This window comes from Passer montanus, unplaced genomic scaffold (genome assembly GCF_014805655.1).
Source record: "Passer montanus isolate IOZ18808 unplaced genomic scaffold, ASM1480565v1 scaffold10, whole genome shotgun sequence".
NCBI lineage: Eukaryota > Metazoa > Chordata > Aves > Passeriformes > Passeridae > Passer > Passer montanus.
The window spans coordinates 3,961,648-3,982,147 of record NW_024356505.1 but is presented as its reverse complement, the minus strand read 5'-3'; the positions used below and the strand labels follow the sequence as shown (position 1 = coordinate 3,982,147).

General features: G+C 37.9%; 1 protein-coding gene across 6 annotated transcripts in view; it reads left to right on the top strand.

Annotated features, from left to right (window-relative positions):
* RBMS3 (RNA binding motif single stranded interacting protein 3) overlaps window positions 1–20,500 on the top strand; it is a 703,420-nt gene that overhangs the window by 610,826 nt on the left and 72,094 nt on the right. For all 6 annotated transcript variants that reach the window (XM_039705023.1, XM_039705047.1, XM_039705038.1 and 3 more), the window contains 3 exons: window positions 3,611–3,717; window positions 13,049–13,095; window positions 20,388–20,484. In XM_039705023.1, coding sequence (XP_039560957.1) covers window positions 3,611–3,717; window positions 13,049–13,095; window positions 20,388–20,484 — 251 coding nt within the window. The remainder of the gene's footprint in view (window positions 1–3,610; window positions 3,718–13,048; window positions 13,096–20,387; window positions 20,485–20,500) is intronic.

Here is a 20,500-nt window from a genome sequence, read left to right as displayed (position 1 = left end):
TAAAGAGTTTATCAGGATGGAATAGCCTGAAATTTGTTCCAAGTGAATCAATTCTCACTTTTTTAACAGGAAAATAGCAACAGTAGATTTTCCAGATATGCTTCAAAATACCACATATGCTTAAAACTTAGAGCATGTCAAAACCATATAAAAAGATCTGCTTATCACTTCAAAATGTGAACATCTACAGATATCCAAATTACATTTTCTATTAAGTCAGAAGTACAAAAGGTGAGAGAAGAGGCAGAGACACAGGCATTTTTTTTTCAGTCCATGTGTTCATACAGAGGAAAAAGAGAAAAGTAAAAATGCACTCCATAAATTGAAGACTGTCTACATGGAATGGAAAAGAAAAGTAAAAATTTAAAATATTTCCTTTTTTCTTTCCTCTCTTTCTGAAGTATTTGGGGTGAAATATACCACTTCTACTGCAACCCATAAATATTATTCATCCAATGTTGATATTGTTTGACTAGTTTCTAAATATTTTCTTTTTTAAATTGATAACCAGAGTACCTAATTGTGATCCTTTTCTTGGCTGAAGTAATTTTTTTATTTTTAAAGTAGTTTGGAAATTTAATGAAACCATTAAAAAAGAACTCTTAGAAATAATTATGCTTTCATGGTGGAATGGGATGTGGTTTTTCTAGTATCTTCTGTTGCTCTGTATTTGACCAGAAAGAATGATGGTACTAATATTTGGGTGTATGTGATCTTGGAAAACCTAGAGGACCTTTCTTACAAAACATTTCTAAAGGGCTGAAGTAAACCAAGATTTAAGTTCTTCCGTGTACTTAGAGCAACATCTTTGAGCTCCCATAACTTTACATTCTACTTTATGTCCTGAAAGAAGAGACATAATTAATTTGCTTATATAGATATATATATGTTGGTGACTATAATTGTTTCCAGGTGAAACCATTAGAACCACTTCAGAGTTATTAAGATAATTTTCTGTCTTGTTTGATGCTACATGCCTGTGTTTAGGGGAAAAAAAACCAACAAAACCCTGAAAATCCTCAACCCAAAGCCATCCTATATGGGCTCTCTCTTCCTGTCAGAACATTTTGTTTTGAAATTTTTACTTTTTTAATGTTGGTCAACACAGACTGATTTTTTCCAAAGAATTACCCTCAGTTTATCCTAGAGGAATATGATCTTCTATGCAGAAACTTGCCTCTGTAGAGCATTGTCCGTTTCCACCTTCTTTCCAACCTCCTGAAAAGTCTATACAGTATTTTTTTTACATTTTTTCTAGATGGGGTTAGTAAAGTTGTTTGGTAGCTCTGTTCGATCTCAATCAACCTTAGGAAGCCACTAATTAACAAGTATGAGGTTGTCAGATGGTAATGCTGGAGTGGGGAATTCTGGAAATGGTAACAGCTTCCTATTTGTGGTTGGCTAATATAGAGGGAGAGGATGTGTAGATTTCCTAGCTTGTTAAATAAACCACATCACAGTACATGGGCTAACACCAGATGTGTTCATTAGCAGATGATCAGGGCATGTGTAAATATCCATTGTGCAGATGATTTTTGCATGGTCCTCCTGATGGTATCATATGTTGCTTGGTAGTTGTTCAGTTCTTAAAACAAAAAGCTTTTGAAGCTTCAGATGTGATGTTTAATAGGCCTTTCTCTAATGCTGGCTTAGCACCTGCTCCTCCCTCACAATCACATCAAAGTGAACTCTAAGTAAGCACTCTGAAATCATGAAGCATCATGCCATGGAGTAAAACCAGTGAAAGTGCAGGGCAATCAGCCCTGTGAAGTCTCTCCATCTGCAGAAAGAATCTCCATAGCCACCTGGATGCTTTTAAACCTTCATTATTTTAAATTTAAAATGGTTGGCTGAGCATTGCTTCTAGAAAAATCTGATGTAATAATCAAAGTTGGAGGTGGGGAAGGACCTCTGGGGTCACACAGTCGAGCTTTCTGCCAATAAAGGATTGTTTCCTGCAGGTCAGTTTCTAGTGACCTTGGAAATTACTAGCCTGGTAAAATGGTAATGAAAAAACAAAGCTGTTATAGCTTCAGAAGTAGCCAAAGTGATGCTGTCCCAATGCAAAATTGTGGTTTTGATGTGAGAGTCTCTCCATGCATTGTTTCTTGGTTGCAGTTTTTAAGTTATCACAGTTTTAATCTATACTTTTTTTTTTATTGTGGTTTTGATGTGAGAGTCTCTCCATGCATTGTTTCTTGGTTGCAGTTTTTAAGTTATCACAGTTTTAATCTATACTTTTTTTTTTATTGTGGTTTTGATGTGAGAGTCTCTCCATGCATTGTTTCTTGGTTGCAGTTTTTAAGTTATCACAGTTTTAATCTATACTTTCTGACCCATTTTGAACTGGCTATAATCAGGAGGGTGGTGGAGGTTAACTTGTTTTAATACCACATGCACTTGTCCCTTAACCAAATCATAATTTTTATTACAAATAAATAAGTGAACAACTTGATTAGCTCCCCCCACCCAAAAATTTTCTTCATGTCTCTGCAGTTGTATTCTTTCAACATTTCTAGCCTCCCAGAAACAGGAAATGGGAAGGAAAAAAACCCAGATTTTTTAGTTTTTCCATGAAAACTCTTGGTTAATTAATTACAGACTTATCATGCCTGGGAACTCAAAGATTCCTGAAGAGACTCAGATGTGACATGATTTTAAGGTTTCTTTCAAACAGGCCAAATATTGGTTTATTTCTCTGCTGATGTAGGCAATAAAGTACAACCCTAACACAAACCTAAGTGGGTAGAATTTGGCCCTCCTTTTAAGGATGAAGCAGGAGAGACAAGCTCCCACTAGCACAGTAATTAAAATTTTGGCTAAAAAAATATTTTCAGAGTCTGTGAAAAGCTGGGTAGATGGGAAAGAGATCCCAAGACACCAACTTCCCTTCCTGTTGGGCCCGTTTGATGTGTTAATTTCTTCTCTAGGGGGCCCTATTGTGGATTGCCTTTTGGGGTGTACAGCGCTCTGTTTATCCTTTTTCCTGGGACTCTGGCCCCTCCTGACTATTGTATTCATACACCCCAGATCTCACTTGGAGAGGAAAAGGGTTTTCTCAGCTGCCAAGTTGCTTAAAAGAAGGAGTTAAGAGGAAAAAGAAAGCTGATTTGGCTGGGCTTGGCAAAAGTTTCCATTTAATTCTGTTTAGTGAGATTTTTAAAGGACTGGATGTTGAGAAACACCAAAATAGTGAGAACACTTATTCCTTAAGCAAGTTCTTGCAAAGTTTTTACAATTAAAAACAGAAAGCTGCTTTAGTAGAGCAGTGTTTATCCTTGCACTAATGCTGGTCATGAATACGTGTCTAACTTAGCTGGAACTAATGCCTGACTATACTGTTCCACTACAGCAACTTAACATTCTGCGTAGGCTGATTATTTTTTCAACAATATTTGCTAAATTCTTTTAAGGGCTGCCAGTATATATTTTTTGAAGCTTAGTTAATAAGAACAGCTGCCAGTGGAGTCAAGGCTAAAAGAGGCAAAAAATATCTGCAGAAGGCAAGATTTTACTTCAAAAGATCAGTATTACAAAGCACCACTGTTGCTGGTATAATCACTTTCTTTGGGGGGGATGCTAATATAGACTGGGTTTCTTGTCTTCACAGCCCCCACTGAGCCTTTGCTGTGCAAATTTGCTGATGGAGGGCAAAAGAAGCGCCAGAATCAAAGCAAATACACACAGAATGGAAGGCCGTGGCCCAGAGAAGGAGAGGTAAGTGCCACGTAGCAATTATTTTCCTGGGGTTTGGCAGAAGTCAGCGACAGACCTGGAAGTCTACCTTTCAGACTGTGAAGAAATCAGATTGCACACAAAATGTAATAGTTTCATACAGAAAAAGCCATGTAAGCAGTGGGGAGATGGAGGTTTATGATAATGTGCAGAGTGTAAAGTTACAGGAAAGGAGAATTTCCAAGCTTGGTGTGGAACTGTGCACAGCCTGGTCCCACTGTGAGTGCTCTGCAGGCAGACCTGAGCTGAGGATTCTCTTACTGGTGAGCCATCAGCAGCCAAGGTGTGCCTTTTACAAACCAAATCAATTTGCACTGAAGCAACTCAACAATGTTATTTCCTCCATCTAGTTTCTGGTGGTAGAATATCCTTAGGGAATATGAGAGCTGTTCCAAAAGAGAGAGATGTGCATCCAGATGTAGGGTCCATGTAAAAGTTTTCCAAAAGCTTATCTGAGCTGAGCTCTTCATTCTGTTCAAGACAAAGCAATTTACAGTAGCCTCAGCTGCATCATGTATACAACATTTTAAAATAAAGTAATCTAATGGTTGCTCACTGTTCTGCTGCAAATAGTCTGTTACTGGAGTTTCTTTTCTGTTTTCTTTTATGTGAAGTGACTCCAAATGAAGGTGAAATAAGGAAGGCATTGTTTTTTATTCTTCGAGAGTGTTTACTGTTTTTGAAATTTATTACCAAAAAAAGACTTGAACAAATAAGGTAGATCTACTTACAGTTCTTTTTATACATGGTGTTAGCTATGAAGGCTGAAGGACTTGCAAGTATTTCTATCCTAAACAGCTATTCTTTGTGTTTATGATTAAGCCTTCAAGGAAAAAAAAAAGTATTGGTCTCAATTGTGCTCCTCTAGAATGCAAATTGTGGGGGCAGTGGGGGGAAGGTGTCTCTTTTCGGGGGCGGGGGTGAGTGTTGCTATGTTTACTGCAGTTTTACAAGGCAAACTGAAAAAAAAAAAAGAAAAAAAGAAAATTATTTGCTGTTTCTGAGTTACATGTTTCTAGAGTATTTCTGCTTTTTCATAACTACTTGATTTTTGTAGCTGATACTTTTCAGACCATAGGTTATGGTCTAGCACTATTGGTGAGCTCCCAAAACAAACAGAAAGGCCTTTTGAAAGTGCAGAAATTTCTCCCACCATCCTGTGGTTGTTCTACATGGCTCCAACAGCAAAGGGTCCATTTTTAGCTCTGTGGCCCGAAAAATCCCAGTGTGGCAGACACGTTTGCTACAGGACATTGCAGCAGTCTCCAAAGGCTCATTGCACTATCTTACACCGTATGTCTCAAAAAATTGAGTTATCTTCTCAGGAGCCATTATGGTTTGTCATATTGAGGAGCAAGTGCCCAAAAAGTGCTTCAAGAAGTAGACTCGGGTCGGCCTATACATAGCTTGAAAAAGAAAGATTTATGTGTAGGAGACAACAATAAGGTCAACAATCCATATTTTAAAGACCTCTAAATCCTTGTTTAAAAAGTAAATGCCATCATAGCTGTTATCTCTGCTGTTTTATACTTCCTTCAGTTCAAATCAATAATAAAAAAGAGTATAAAGTTAAAAGCCAGCAAGTCACCATTATGCCTGTGGCCTCGGGGCATCAGCTTATTGCATCTTGTGTAGTTCATTTGTTGCTAGTGGAGTGGTGCCTATTAAGCCCAGTGATATCCTGGTGACCTGGAGGCAGGGTGTGGTTGGTGTGTTTGCAGTATCAACATTTAAAAACTGATTTTCAGTGCTGAATGTCATAATTCTTGTTGTTGATCACAGTAAACTACAGAGCTGTTGTCATGGTATAATGTACAAACATGAAAAGATGGTAAAGACACAAACTCAGAAATATTTCGGGCTAGATTTTCTCAGATTTTCTCTGTTTACTAACATCTGGTTAATACCTTGCTGCACTTGGGGTATTTACTACCCAGAGCATCAAAAACAAGAATGCATGTTCTCTTTTAGGGTCCCTCATTTACTGAATTTCTTCCCCACTGTTAATTTTCTTATTTCCAATGTAAAATCTTTCTGTATAATTACTCTTTTATTTCATATGCAATAAGGTTTTTCAAACTCTTTGTCCTTTAACAATCTTATTCTAAAAACACTGTACCATTCCGTTGTTCTTTAGGTAGCAGCACTTGAGTAACCTTCCTACAGTTACTTCTGTAGGTTTTTATTTCTTTTAATTTCTTTTTAAAAGAACAGGCGGTAAGTAGTGAAAAACAACTGATCTATGACAAGTGTCTTAGTTCTGATGACAAGAAGTAACTTCACCTCTGCTCTTTCTTGGTTTCTTCCCCAAAGAAAAGTATTGAAACAGCATCCAAGAGATTACTCCCTTCGTGTTCCCACCCTGGCCAAATCCTGTGGTATCCAGACCAAGATGTATTTTGGCTGTTGTTCAGATAAGCCTTTGCATTCTTGAACACTTTCATGAAGGGCATTTCTAAAACCTCTGAGGTTTAACCGGCATTAGCACTGAGCGTGCAGAAGGATTATTTCTCAGAAGGGCAGTTCCCAGAGAAATGACGGCAGCAGTTCCGTCACTGGCCTCAAACTTCAGCGTGCCAAGTAGAGATGGACAGCTGTGCCCAGTACTCTGCTGTAGGGAGGGAATGGCAGGAGATTTAGTGGGGAGGAGCAGCTTTGCTGTAGTGTTATGTCTCTGGTCATGCTGTTCTCAGAGGTTTTGCTCTCTTTTGTGGAGAGCTTCTATGGAATTTTATAAGACAGGATTTCTTCTGTTTTTTGTGAAGTTGTTAGGTCATACTGCAGAACGCAGAAGGAAATCTTATTCCTATCTTACCTCTTTATAGATTGTTTCATAACCATACAGAAATACTTTGATTGGCTGCTAAATTTCCTACCTTTTTAAAGTCAATTATTTAGGAATACACTGAATTCCTTTAGGGATTTCTGGGAAATCAGGGGCCGGGGGGGGGGGGGGGGGGGGGGGGAGGGGGGTGTGGTGGGTTTGGTGCTTGGTTACTTGGCCAGTTGTAACCAGGGAAGAATGCCAGATCGTGAATAGTGCTTTCTAGTCCTTACCCTTACAGTCTTGTTTGGAGTCTCAGGAAATGTTCAGCAGATTTACTGAGACATTTAACTGAGTATTTGTAATGGTTGACCAGTACTAGACTACAGAGCTGAGAGCTTATATTAGTGATGGCTTTATATAAGGCTGTCAAATTAGGCATCTAATAGACAGGTGTAATAAATGTACAGTGAAACCTGCAAGTGTTAGAAATATTTGCAGTGAAATTCTGACCCAGCAAGTGACATAATTTCTGCACAAAGTTCAGTAATTTCATTTTTTGGGCTAGTTTCTCCTCATACTGGTTTAATTAAGCACTCTGTTTCGAAACTTAACCTGACAAGATTATATCGAGATGGTGATAGAGGATAATCATATTCAAATTCTGTCTGTAAAATATTCTATTCAATTTACCTTTAAATTGCAATTGACAAGTCTAAAGGTGGGTGACATAAACCTCCAAAATTGTTTTAGTAGAAAATGCACCCAGGGAATCAAGTGTAGTCACAAAATGAGATCAGATTGGATTAAAAACTGCAACATAAATTTTGCAACATAATCTTCGATTGCAGATTTAATGAAATCTTGTTTTAGTTACTCAGAAATAAAGTCTTTTGATACATGTATTAAAGAGCAGGTTTATTTGAAAATTACATGGTAGACAGGGAGAATTCTGCCTAAAGTTTATTACTGTTTTCTAGAAATTGTAGCTTTTCTACATCTGCTCAACCCATTGTGATTAAGGTTTTTTTAATGGTCACAGTATTTTGAACTCTTTCATATTTCGTTTGCAAGTTTCTGTAAAATTTGTGCTATTTAAATAGTTGCATTGTCTTGTAAGAGAGTACCACCCTTACACTGTTGTTGCATGTATCACAACAGTGAGATGCAGCATTAAATGCATTGACTTTGGTTTGATGTCTATAATGATATTCAATAATTGCCACTAATAATTCTTCCATTGATTGTTTTTTTGCTTCCACAATCTAAGTCACATTTTTTATTTCTAAAGAGCCAAAATTTCTTCTCTTCCTCCTTACTCTTTTCTCCTTTATTTTCTTTCAAGATCATTTGTGAAATATCCAAACTATTAAGCATGTTTTTAATTCTTTCTTTAAAAAATAAAATGACCTGGTAGTTTGGGAATGTTGTTTTTGTAACAGTTTCTCTTTTTATCCACTGTTCATTACAACTTTGCCTAATGCAAACAGCAATTTAGAGAGAAAAACATACAATAGTTAATTGTAGACACTTCCCAATTTTTTTATAAAGTCAGTACCAGTGAAGGGCTGAAGCAATTGATCCTGGTGCCAAAGGTCTCTTCTTGACCAGCACATGCATTTAGAAATTATCAGTAGTCCTGTTCCAGGCTTTTATAACTCAGGCATGGATTGTTTTTATGCTTCCAAGGAGATAGGTACTCCTTAGTTGTGTTCCATAATCCTGAGTATCTAGACCAGTAGCTTTTCTTATACCTAGACAAGTAACTTTTCTTTGCTGTGAGAGTTGATTCCCAGTTCTGTCAAGATAAGCACTAGTACCCTCATATGTAAACCACCCACAAAGACATTTACTACATTTATTTAGCATGCCTGTAAGTTAAACATTGGCACTTTGCATGGGTATTTTCAACAAAAGCTCAGTTTAACAAAGAGAGGCATTGAACCTGAAAAGAAGCCCTCTCTCCAGAGGGAGAAAGAGCAGGGTAAAAGATAACTGGCCAGTAGGTGAAAAGATCTAGAATAATGACACAAGGTGCTGTTGCTGTGGGCAACATTTTGAAAAGATGCTTCAGTGGCACAATTACCAAAGACCAGTTTGGATTTTTAGCTTATAAAGTACACAGAAATATTTTAAACTAATAGCCTATGTGAAATCACTGTCAATGCAATCAGGATTTTAAAAGGGCTGTGGTCCAGTTAAAATAGAATCAGCAGTGTACCTGTCCTTAGAGATCAGTTTTCTTTGTTTTCATTTTAGCTTTGAATTTCCTTCTCTGGTGAAAAATGCCATGCCATTTGCCCTGGAGATTTTCTGCAAAGTTGGGTTTTCCTCCAAATTCAGCTGCTCTAACAGTGTTTTCTTAGGCAGAATAAACAAATGTTGGAAACAGGAAAAGGACGTACCTTTTTCTGTTGTATCCCCAGCAGATATCAGGAGTGCTGCCAGCCCCTACAAGGCTTCCCAGCTCACTGCAGCACACACCTGTAGTGTGCCAATGTGAGTGTAATACACAGCTGATACAGCACTGGACCACACTCAGAGCAAAATGGGGATGCCAGATCCCCAAAAGCAGATAATTCATAGACCTGAAGATGACATGATTAAATGTATTGACTGGCTGTGGAAACAGAATAGTTGTGCTATATTATGATTCTAAGAACAAGAGATTCACTTGTTCTTAGAATCTCTTTCACTGATGTCATCAGTTAGAAAACTGCAGCAAAAAAGAACCAAAACTTTCATTCTTTCCACATGTCCTTTAAGTCAATACACTTTGTTAAAAAGAAGAGATAAATAAACTCCTGTGGTTTAAGTAATCTTTTTATTAAAAATCAATATTTTTAATAAGCTGAGTTAATTTCTTTGTCACATTTCTGAAGAGATCAGTAGTTATTAAGAATTATCTTTATTTCTATTAGTGTGTTTTCATTCAGTAGCTGAGTCTAGGGCCATTATCTGGCTAAGTGGCATGAAAATTATGTGGTTCAGTTGTTCCTTGATAGAAGATGTATCTGACAAATACTTTCCTAAAGTCACATTCCATCATCAGTGCCACTCCCCCAGGTGCCATTTTATCAGCAAGTGTTACTACGAGAAGAAAGAGCAAGACCCTCTCCTTCTACTGAGACATGAGCAAACCAAAAGACCCAGCAGAAAACAGTCTGAGCACAGCAGAGGGCTGCTATAGAGACATCAGTCAGTGCTTGGTGTATTTCAGCCTGTATTAGCACTATGAAGACTATATTCAATTCTGATTTTAACATAATGAGCTAGACTGCTCTCACACAGAAGTCTGAGGCCAACCCTAATATTCTGTACTTGGTATTTTTGGAATTCCTGTTTGTCTGCTATGGAGGAAAGTTCAGATAATTTTCCAGTAAGTTATTATTGCTCATCAGTTTTTATTCCTGATGAATTAGGATGCTTCAGACCATAAATCTTTGACCAGTCCAGGCTAAGTGCTGCCACTCCTGGGCTTCCAGCCAGCATAATTTTGTGGGGAGATATTATACAACTTGATGAGGAAGAAGTAAATAGGCCTGTGTTAGCAGCTATTTGAAATAGCAGCTGTTTAAGGCTATGCAGCAACGGGGGATATTAGCAATATTACCGGGCCAGCCGCAGGTGGTTACCATATGCACATATTGCCACACGCTGTGTCCTATTTGTCTAATGTGAGACTTTTCATTTACTGGTAAATGTGATGGTGATATTTATAGTGGTCACTGCTGAAGGATTTGAACAGATTCTTGTAATCTGTCTCCATGCAGGATGGATATGGGATGTGGATAAAGAGGAGATGAGTGTCTAGCCTATCATATTTTGTACTCTTCAGGATCACAGCTGTGTCCCCTGTTCTTAATACCAACATAGAGAACTGGGTTTGTGCAGTTTGTCTGCATGGACCCGCACACAGGTCTGGGTGTGATGGGATAGGAGGACGAGCTGAGTTCCATGCCATGACCATGTGCTCAAATACCCATGAGAAAAGTAAATGAAAGCAGCACAAATGTGTTTGCAGGTCTCATGTAGACAGCAAGTGAAAGAACTGCTGTAGGTTTTCATTCCTGCACCTTCACTCTTATTTATGTCAAAGAAACTAAAATATGACCAGTAGTTTGTTTTCACTTTTCCTCTCAGACCCACGTACTTTGTTGCTGTTTTATTCCCAGTCACTAATGGTAGCTGCTGGATGTAGTGAGCCCTGACCCAGCAACTCTAAGGACAACTAGATCTAGAAACTCCTTAATTTAGAAAACTTGAATATGTCCTTTCCCAAGAAATTATAATGGTTTTTTTGTTAGTCTGAGTAGACGTGAGATGAGAGGTAAAATTTAAACACCTCAGTTTAAAGGGAACATCTTAAGTTATTTTAAAGAGTATTTTAAAAAAAAGTTAAAATTAGTTTTTCTGTCCCTCTAGGGCTTGTACATCATGTTTAAGTTGCAGGAATAGAAAAAGAGACCAATAACAAATTTTATAAGTGTCGAAAAGAGAAAGGAAAGCAAGACAGTATGTTTCCTTGAAAATGTATTGCAGCCAAAAAGTTTTCTTTTCTCTTTTGTTTGGAAATTTCTACATCTCCTTTAGTAATTAATGCAACCTTGCTAAACAGTATAATGTACTGAGCATGCATAAGACATAAGAATATAAAACCAAGTTAAGGAAGGGATTACAATTTTCTAAGCTAATTTATTTTTTACATCAGAATCATTAGCGGTTTAGGTGTCCCTAAATTCAGTTCTTTGACATTTAAAACTTGCAGAAATAGCCATTTTACCTTTCTTTGTATTAAATCAATACTTCTTTCAAAAATAGCCGCGTGTACTTGGACTTAGTCTCCTGAATTATCCTTTGCTTGGGAGAGACTGCATACTTTATTAAAACAGTGGCATTTTCATAAAGCAAAATGTTTGCCCTAACATCTGCTTAAAAGAATAATGAGAGAAATATACAAATTTAATAAGGACATGAGCCTTTTTTTGGCAGCATAAAGTAGTGTGAAACCTGGTCTTTCACATCAGAAATTATTTTTGGCCTCTGGAAATTTGGACTGCCTCCTCTTAGACCAGTTTGCAGCTGCTGGTCTAACCCAGGTCTTCCAGGAGTGCTCCCCACTGTCCGCCTGCTCGTCACCAGTGCATTTACCCTGGCTGCTCACCTGCCTGCCTGGGAACCAGCCAAGCCCAGGCGCTCTCCTGACCTGTCTGCGCAGCCATCTGGAAGGGGGCAGGTGCCGTTATTCAGAAGTACTTTGGTAGATGGCTTTAGGGGCACGAAAAGCTCCCAGCAGGAGCACAGACCATGCCACGTGGTTGGTAGAGCATCTGTCCTTGAAGAAAATGCTGCCCGTCTCAGGCAACAAGCATAGGATATGTATGAAAAATGAAGAGGAATACAGTGTCTTGTGGTGGGATAGTGCTGTGGCATTTTTTCAGCTGCTCCCACAGGGAGAGCAGCACTTTGAGCAATAGAGTTTGTCTCCACTGTGCTTCATACCCTGCAATAAGGACAACTTCTTTCCATTTCTTGGTACTCTTGGTAGTCTCACATTGGAAAGCATTTCACAAAGGGAGGGATAAAAATCGATAAGGAAGGCAAAAAGTCAAAGCAAATGCAGTACGTGGGAGGAGAGATTGTCAGTTCCATGTCTTTAAGTAAATGCTGGGGGGAAAAAAAGGTCTTTCCTGCATGACCTTGACTGCTATCTTGGAGCATAAGGTAGAGTGCTTAATACTCTCTGCAGCCCAGCTTTCTCACTGCCTTTCCTGTGGTACCTGTGGATATGTCTGCTAACGGTGGCAGTGATGACAGTTGTTAGCTGGACAATGTTTTGACACTGCCAAATTCTTTTGCACAGGTCACGGTCTGCCTGGTGGTAAATGGCAGTTGAAAACCTCTGTGTAATGCATTAACAAATTCTTTTTCTGTCCAGACCTCTGAAGTATTTTAAAAGCCTTGTTTGAAAGCTCAAGCTTTTCTGCTTCACAGCCCATTTTTTGTTTCTTGTCTCATGGTAATGAATTAACTCTTAACTACGAGTTACACCTCATGGAAGCTGTAGGCAGGGGTCATACAGAGTGTGACCTTTGTAGGAAAGATGAGACTCCTTCCTGTGAAGCTCTCATGAAGTTGGCTTTGGAATATTTCCCAACCATCCATCTCACAGGCAGGAGCAGGATTTGGGCCTGTCTTGTTATAGTGAGTAATCAGCTGTAAAATCATTAATCTCAGTTGAGTTATTAATTGATACTGGTGCAAAAAAAAACAAAACACCATTTTCCCTAAATGTTGTGGAAAGATGGCAGCCAACACACTGAACAGATCTGTTCCTCAGTGATCTCTCAGGATGGGGAGGTACCCAATCTGTCCATGCTGCTTTTGGCCATCTGAGCTTCCCTTGAGATTTTAGATTTCTATTTAAGTTGCATACAGTTTTTATTCATATTGCCTTTGAATATGTTTCATATCTATCTTTTTTTTTTCTTTTTCCTCTTTTCCTTCAGTAATAGTAAAAATCTGTTTTTCTTCCCTAACTACGTGCAGGCTGGCATGGCTTTGACTTACGATCCAACAGCTGCTATACAGAATGGGTAAGAAATGCATGTTTTCTTATGTCTTTTTAAAAATTATTTTGAATGTCATCTTCTGTTTTCTCTGTCTGTAGTGAAACCTTTTGAAAAGCAAATCCACTCAATCATATTTTTTCTGAAGCATATAATGCTATATTGTCATGTTCTTTAGTTTTTCTTTTCTTTTTATGCCTTCTTGTTTGCAATATCCATTTGAATGGGAAGTTGTTTTTTCTAATAGTTTCCATCTCTGTTTGGCAAATGTTAGTAGATGTCTTTTTAATCTCTCTCTGTCATGAAGTGGAAACCAGTAAAGTTTCCCTTTACTGACTTGGCTTTTGTTAAAATAATCATTGAAGATTCCAACGTATTTGAATAATAGAGCTGTTACTTCATCTGGGGTTCTTTCTGCAGGCTGGCTTCCTTCCATGTCATTGTCTGAATAAAAATGCTAGATAGGGAGAAAGCCTTAAATTAGTGTGTGAGCAGATGGGATTTAAGGGTAATATTCGGAGCAACACTCTTCTTTACTTCTCAGCTACCATTTGTTGACACAAGGAATTAATTTTTTTTTTCCTCAGACCAAGCAGTGAAATTACATAATCATATTATTTACCTGCATGATTACTTTTCCAATTATTTCATAAACTAGAAAAACATATCCTTGAAATTTAGCTCTCTTTTCAGCTAGGTTAACAACAATTTGAAAAGAGGCAAGTTCATCCCTGAACTCTTTGACAGTCACTCTCTGATCAGAGAGATGTATGATATGATTATCAAATTCCATGCATACTCCCACCTGTGTTCTCCAGCTGAGGGGAGAATTTACTGATATAGAAAAGAATGGGTTTATTTGTTAAATATTTGTTAGGGCACTGCTAGTTGAAGCATTTAGGAAAAAAAGCCCTAACATATTCCCAGTAGTTTAAAAAAAATCAATAGTAATAGTCTATTTTGCTTAATTTTCCTTTACAAGGAGTAATTTTGTAGGACGTGTGATATTTCTGTGTTGTGGAGGAAGAGGCCAAACACAGAAGAATAAAGAGCTTTTTTGTAATTGTGGTTTCAGAATTCTCTGCTTCTAGTTCCCTGTTCTGACCTCCAAATGAGTCATTCTTCTTTATTGTCATACTTTTCAGCTGGTAAAACATTATAATCTATAAATAAAAACATCACTGGTTCATAATACTCCAGTGTTTCAGGTAGACAACTGGCTTCTTTTTTTTTTTTCATATAAGTTCCTGCATGTCAGTTGTGTGAGTGTTTTGGAAACCATAGTTTAAATGACCCACTGAGACTAACATGATTTTAATTTAAGAAGATTTCTTTTGAAGTTATGAAAGTTATCTCAGAATCAGACATTATTTATATCAAAGAACACCTATGGTGTTCAGGCTGCTCACATGGTTTGGTCACTCAAGTTGCCTGAACATGCTGTCACTGATCATTGGATAAAGAAGTTGTACCCAATGGAGAATTTCAGTTCTTCAGTTTTTTAAGTATTCTTTTATTTTTAAGGCAAGAAATAAATTAAATTACAGTACAATCTCTCTCTAAGAGTGACAATTAATTATTACTTTGACATATGTCTTTTTTCTAAAGTGTAAAAATATTTTTTGTTTTATCAGGACTAAACCGTCATTCAAAATGCTCTTGTGGTGAGATCTTAATTGTGTACAGTATCATGAGGATCACCAGGACCCTTTTGGTCTAACAGGATTTTTTTATCTCCCCACAATAATCTCTAAATATCCTATAGTTTAAAGGTTTTTTTTGTTTTTCATAAGCCTCTTTACTAGCAAGTGCAGTGTAAATGTAGCTCAGGAATTTTATTTTAATAAAGTCTGGGAGCACCGTGATGCTTCGCTTGTGAAATGTGTACATTTGATTTGTTGCTCGCTGACACAAGACACAGGCATCGGTGTGTGGCCATGGGGAAAGAGACTTAAAAGCTCTTAAACTCTATGAAGTAACACAGGTTAACTCAGCAAAGGGGAATCTTCCTCATGGGAAGGGCAGTGTGGCACACCCACCCTGTGCTTAAAAGGCAGCAGAATACTTTGACTTTAACATGGGCCAAGCCACTAAGTTTTGCATGGAGCAATGTCACCCAAAGATGTGTAAAACAAAGGTCTTCTCCTTGTAGCATTCAGCTGGGGTCACCAGTGCAGAATGAAGTGAACAAGAGTCTGGGGATGAGAAATGTAAAGATACCAAATCAAGGTGATGATTCAGAAGAGTTATGAACCACCAACAAATTTTAAAAATAAATACTAAGTGCACATGCTGACGTTCACTAGAATTCTTTATAGGGTTGATAGATGCATTTGGATGCATCTAAGTTGCTAAATCCACACAGGATTATGTGGAGGACAGAAGCCTACTAGAGAACCATGTCTCTGCAGCAGGTGTCATGGGGTGGATATTTAAAATTCACAGTTCCTTAAGAGGCGTGGATTATATTAGGTTTTGAGTTGGGCCATAACCAAACCTCAGGGAAGCATCTGGACTCTTGTTTCCAGATGAAAAAGTAGGTTCTTATTGTTCATGGTGTTGTACTATCACTTTTATTACCATAAAACTGCATATTTGCCTTGAAAATCTATAGCAGATATAAAACAGGTTGTGAGAGAGTCTCTCATTAAAAATGACTATGATTTTTTCCTCTGCTAAGGAATAGATGATTTTCTTCTGAGTCTATTACATTGTAAAGCTTGATTCCCCATTTCATTATATTGTTTTTATGCCCGTGTAGCTCGGTTTAAGCATCCAGTGGAGTTACATCAACATAAAACTGGTATAATGGAGTGGAGAATCCAGCCCATAGTGTAACATAGCATTGCAGTATGAGGTACTGAAGATATGGTAAGCACACACTTCAGTAGATAAGATCTTTTCACTTGGCAACCACTTTGCTTTTTTTTTTTTTGTTTGTTTTATAATCAGCCTTTTCTGAATTGTGTTTACAAAGGTACTCAGGCTTTATTTTGGGGAGCAGTGTGCTTGTTGTAATATGCTATTGATTTTTCAGTTTGTGGCATTAACATTGCTTTAGTAGTTTTATGCACTCATACAAGGAGCAGGATAGAGCTCTTGTACTTGCACTGTAAGGAAGCTCATTTAAAATGTTCCTGAGGCTGGAGTCCTCCTGGCCATTTGACTAGATTGTGATGTGCTTTATCAGTTTAGTGCCTCATATCTGGGGGACAATTTTGTGCATTTGCTGGCCAATGGGCTCAATATTCAGATAGGTCTGTTCCAACTCCAACATCTGACTGTGTGCCTTGTTGCAACAGAAAATTGCTGTCTTGATAATGCTTGGTAATACTCTTACATTATGTGAGCCCCAGGATACTATTTATGAATCTAACTTTTTCAGTACTGCCCGCAGGCACGAGGCATGAGCAAATGGTGTTTATTGCAGTGCAAATAGGATCTTGCTCTCGTGCAGATTCTGTCTGGAAGCTTGCACATTCCCCAATAGAATGGGAACCATATGGATTTTTTTTTTCCCAGTTTTTGGCAGGGAAATAGTGACCAGACACTGCAGATAATGCAGTCCCCAAATGCAAAGGGAGGGTTGGTGTAGCAGAGGAGTATGTGCTTTGTCTGTTAAGCAACAGAAACCATTGTTAAAGCGCTGCCTCTGTGTGCCTGATGAGGTACTGGAAATTTGCTTCTTTTTAACATTGCTTAAAAATGTGTTCTTTTGAGCCTCTTATAAACCCCCCTTCAAGAACTTGCAGGAGCATCTTTTTGCCTACTAGTGATGAGTTTCCCCTTTGCTTATGGAATCTAGGCATGCCGAAAAAGTCTATTTTTAACACAAGGGTGATGTCCATTTTGCCTTGCCCTTACCACCTGCATTCTTGTGCTCTTAGCATTGGAATTGCAGCTGAGGAGCAGGGACATTGTCTTGCACCTGCAAGAAAACTGCACAGACCAAGGATGTAAGAATGCAAACTGCATCTGCAGAAAATGCAGCTGAGCCTTCTGGAAAGCTCTCCTTAGAGCTCACAGGTCAACTACACCACAGAACCTACAGCTCTCATAATACCTAGTGCACCATACTGGATACACTGTGTGCATTTTAATGCCAGGAAACTTGGAGGCACAATTTAATATACCTAAGACAAATCAAAGGCAGTATAATTCCTAGCTCTTTCTACTCCTCTTTCTGATGTAGATATTCTGATGACTGAGTTCTGCATTCCCTTGAATGAACTTAAAGCATACATCTTCTACCTCATTTCACCTCTCTCTAAGCCTAAAGAAAAAAAAGAAGGCAAAGCCTAAGACTGAATATAGGAAGGTCCTCAGTTGCAAATCTTGCTGTTTTGCTGTAGGGCTTGTGCCAAAGCAGGCCACTCTTATGTTTTTGTTCCCCTTTTCTTTTATTAGGTCCCCAGCATGCCACATATGGCAGTCACATATGAGGATATTAGCCCATTTGTATGTAAAGGAAATTTAGGGAGATGCTTCAGTATCCCATGGGTGAGGGCATGTTGAGCTCTCTTTGTCAAAGAGCCCTGCCCTGACAGCAGATGACTCCAGCAGTGTGGTAGGTTGAACATCTCATACCTCAGGGTGACTCTGCTTGAGTCCATCCCCAGCAAGGACACCTCTATCCTCACTACACCACTGTTCTTCACATATGGCACAGACATCCACATCCTTTACTATTAGATCCTTTTGGCCACAATTGGCCCTGAGGAAAGAAGACCAGCCTTGGTCTCTTGATGTAAGAAATTCCTGCAAAATAATTTCTTTGCAGCCTGTTGCAGTGGCTGAGATTGTAACACTTGATTTTTTATTATTATTTATTATTATATTATTTATTGTTATTAAAATTGAAATATATGAACTGGATTTTCCTGCATTGTCATTTGCAGCATCAGTTTCTTCCTTTCTCTTCCTTGATGCCCTTGTGCACAAATTTTCCCAATATAGCTGAATGTCCTGGTGATATGTTTTATTTGATGCTTTTTTGAGAGCATTCCAAATGGTGACAGATAAATGGTATTGGCAGGGGTGTGGGAAGGCCTGTATTTTCCACATTACCATAGTATATATTCTACAGGCTTGTGTACTATTCAGATAAATGCATCTCTAAGCTGAAACTGAAATGGCAAGCTGTCCGTCAAATTCTTGCCTTAGCACACATTTTCTGTAAATTTGTTAGTATTTGCTGGGATTTATTGGAGAGTTTATTCCAAAGAGTCAGCACTATTTCCAAACTGAAAGTTGTTTCTTCCCTGTACTTGTCTTTGTCTGAGTGGTTCATATGTGGTTAAGGGTATGAGCTCAGAATCAATGCTGAGTTTATGAACAGAATGAGAAAAGAATAAACAAAAAATGTGTGATTTTCTCAAAAGGTTTTTTTGGTTTTATATTATTTTTTAGTGTAAAAGATTTATATATATTTCTATACAGTACACATTTTACCCATAGACTAAATTCTCTCAGTCTGCCATTGAGTATTTTCATTTGTTGCACACAAAATTTCTTAGTTGACTCACTGAGCAAGAGCATAGTCCAAGTGATTTCTGTTTAACATTAATCTGGGATTAATGTTAAGCTAATAGATAATATGCAACATGCTAGTGCCATAGATGATTCTGCCTAGCAGTATAAAAATCCCTTCTCCCTCAGTGTTGTGTGAACATAATATTTGGTATAAGCATGGGGATACAATTGCCTCTAAGTTCTCATAATAGGATATATATAAAATTGGGCAAAGGCACAATTTTAAAATAGTCTCTGTGTGAGCATTGTGAGGGCTGATAAATGGTCCTAAAATAGCATTATATTTCTATTAAACAAAAAATCACTCAGATGCCACCTGCTGCTTTTGGCATTTTTAAATCTGATTTGGAATAGAAAGAACAAATGATTGCTTCTCTGCTTCCCTCTCCCCTCCTAACTTTGAATGTTTCTGCCCAACGTTCAAAGAGAGCAGCCTGTTTTTCCAAGGCTATTGGTTGAAGTCAGTAGTTATTTGAGCCTGCATCCAGAATGAATTCATCCAGTCTGAACTAGACTGATTAGTACTAAATCTGTGATGCCAGGGTGATCAGGAAATAGAGCACTTGTTTAAACACCAGTAATGATTTTTTTTTTTTTTTTGTTGCATAGCTCTCGTGGAAAGCTACTGTTGATTGCCTCAGAGTGGGGAGGGGAAAAATATAAAAGAGAGGGAATGCAATTCACTTCACTGTGCAGAATCTTCTGTTACTTATTGGTGTATCCCATATGAGAAAGATCTACACGAGGTTTAAATTGTACAAAAGAGCACTGCACATGAGTGTTTCTCTCAGAGTCCAAAATACAAGCATTTAGACAACAGTAAAACCACAAACATTCTTTTTTAATCAATTTTATTGTTCTGGCTTACAGTTAAAACTGCAAAAAGGTCAAATGCAAAAATCTTTACAAGCATACACATTTTAAGTACTAACACAATCCAGCAGTAGTGATGATATTTCTTTTTTAAGCAATTTTATTGTTCTGGCTTACAGTTAAAACTGCAAAAAGGTCAAATGCAAAAATCTTTACAAGCATACACATTTTAAGTACTAACACAATCCAGCAGTAGTGATATTTTTCAAGTGATAATTTTATCAATAATCATTAACCCATAGGGAAGGAGAAAGAATATAACATTTATTATCGTCATGCAAGAGATGGTGCAGCTTCTGTTCATAGCATGCAACAGTGGAAATAAAACTGACTAAATCTGAGATTTTCCGTGCTGCCTGGGGCATTTAGCCTCATAATTCCTGATACATTTCACCAGAAAAGGGGGGTTTTGCTCTCTGCATACATGAATACGAAAAATTCAGCCAGAGTTTTTGTAGCCACCCCTCAATAAAATAATTCAGGCATGTATATAGAATATGTTATTCTCAGCACTGAAGCACTAGGATATGAAAAGAAAACAGTATCCTGTGTAAAAATGAAATCAGTAATGTTGTCTTCAATATTGTGTAAGAAATTTCCTTTCACTAGCTAGCGCCCTGGAAAATCAGCTGTCTTTGCATCTCAGATAATTGCTTCTTGTATTGTGAAGTTCTATATTTGTGCTAGTTGAAGTGAAAAAAAATATGCTTTGTGTAAATATTCCTCCTCCTTTCCATTTTCAAGATCTGCTCAATGGAGCCATCACATCATTTTTATTGTGGTTTTGGAAATAGATGGACATAATTACCTGGGTAGACTATTTTTCTCTTTGCCCAGGAGGCAGTGAATTATTTAGTCAGAGCCTAAGTAGTCAAAAGGTTCAAAAACCTCTCACTTTTGTTCTTTGTTTGCAGATTTTATTCCTCACCGTACAGTATTCCAACAAACCGCATGATTCCACAGACATCAATCACGCCATTCATTGCTGCTTCCCCTGTCTCTACATATCAGGTACGTCAGATATGCA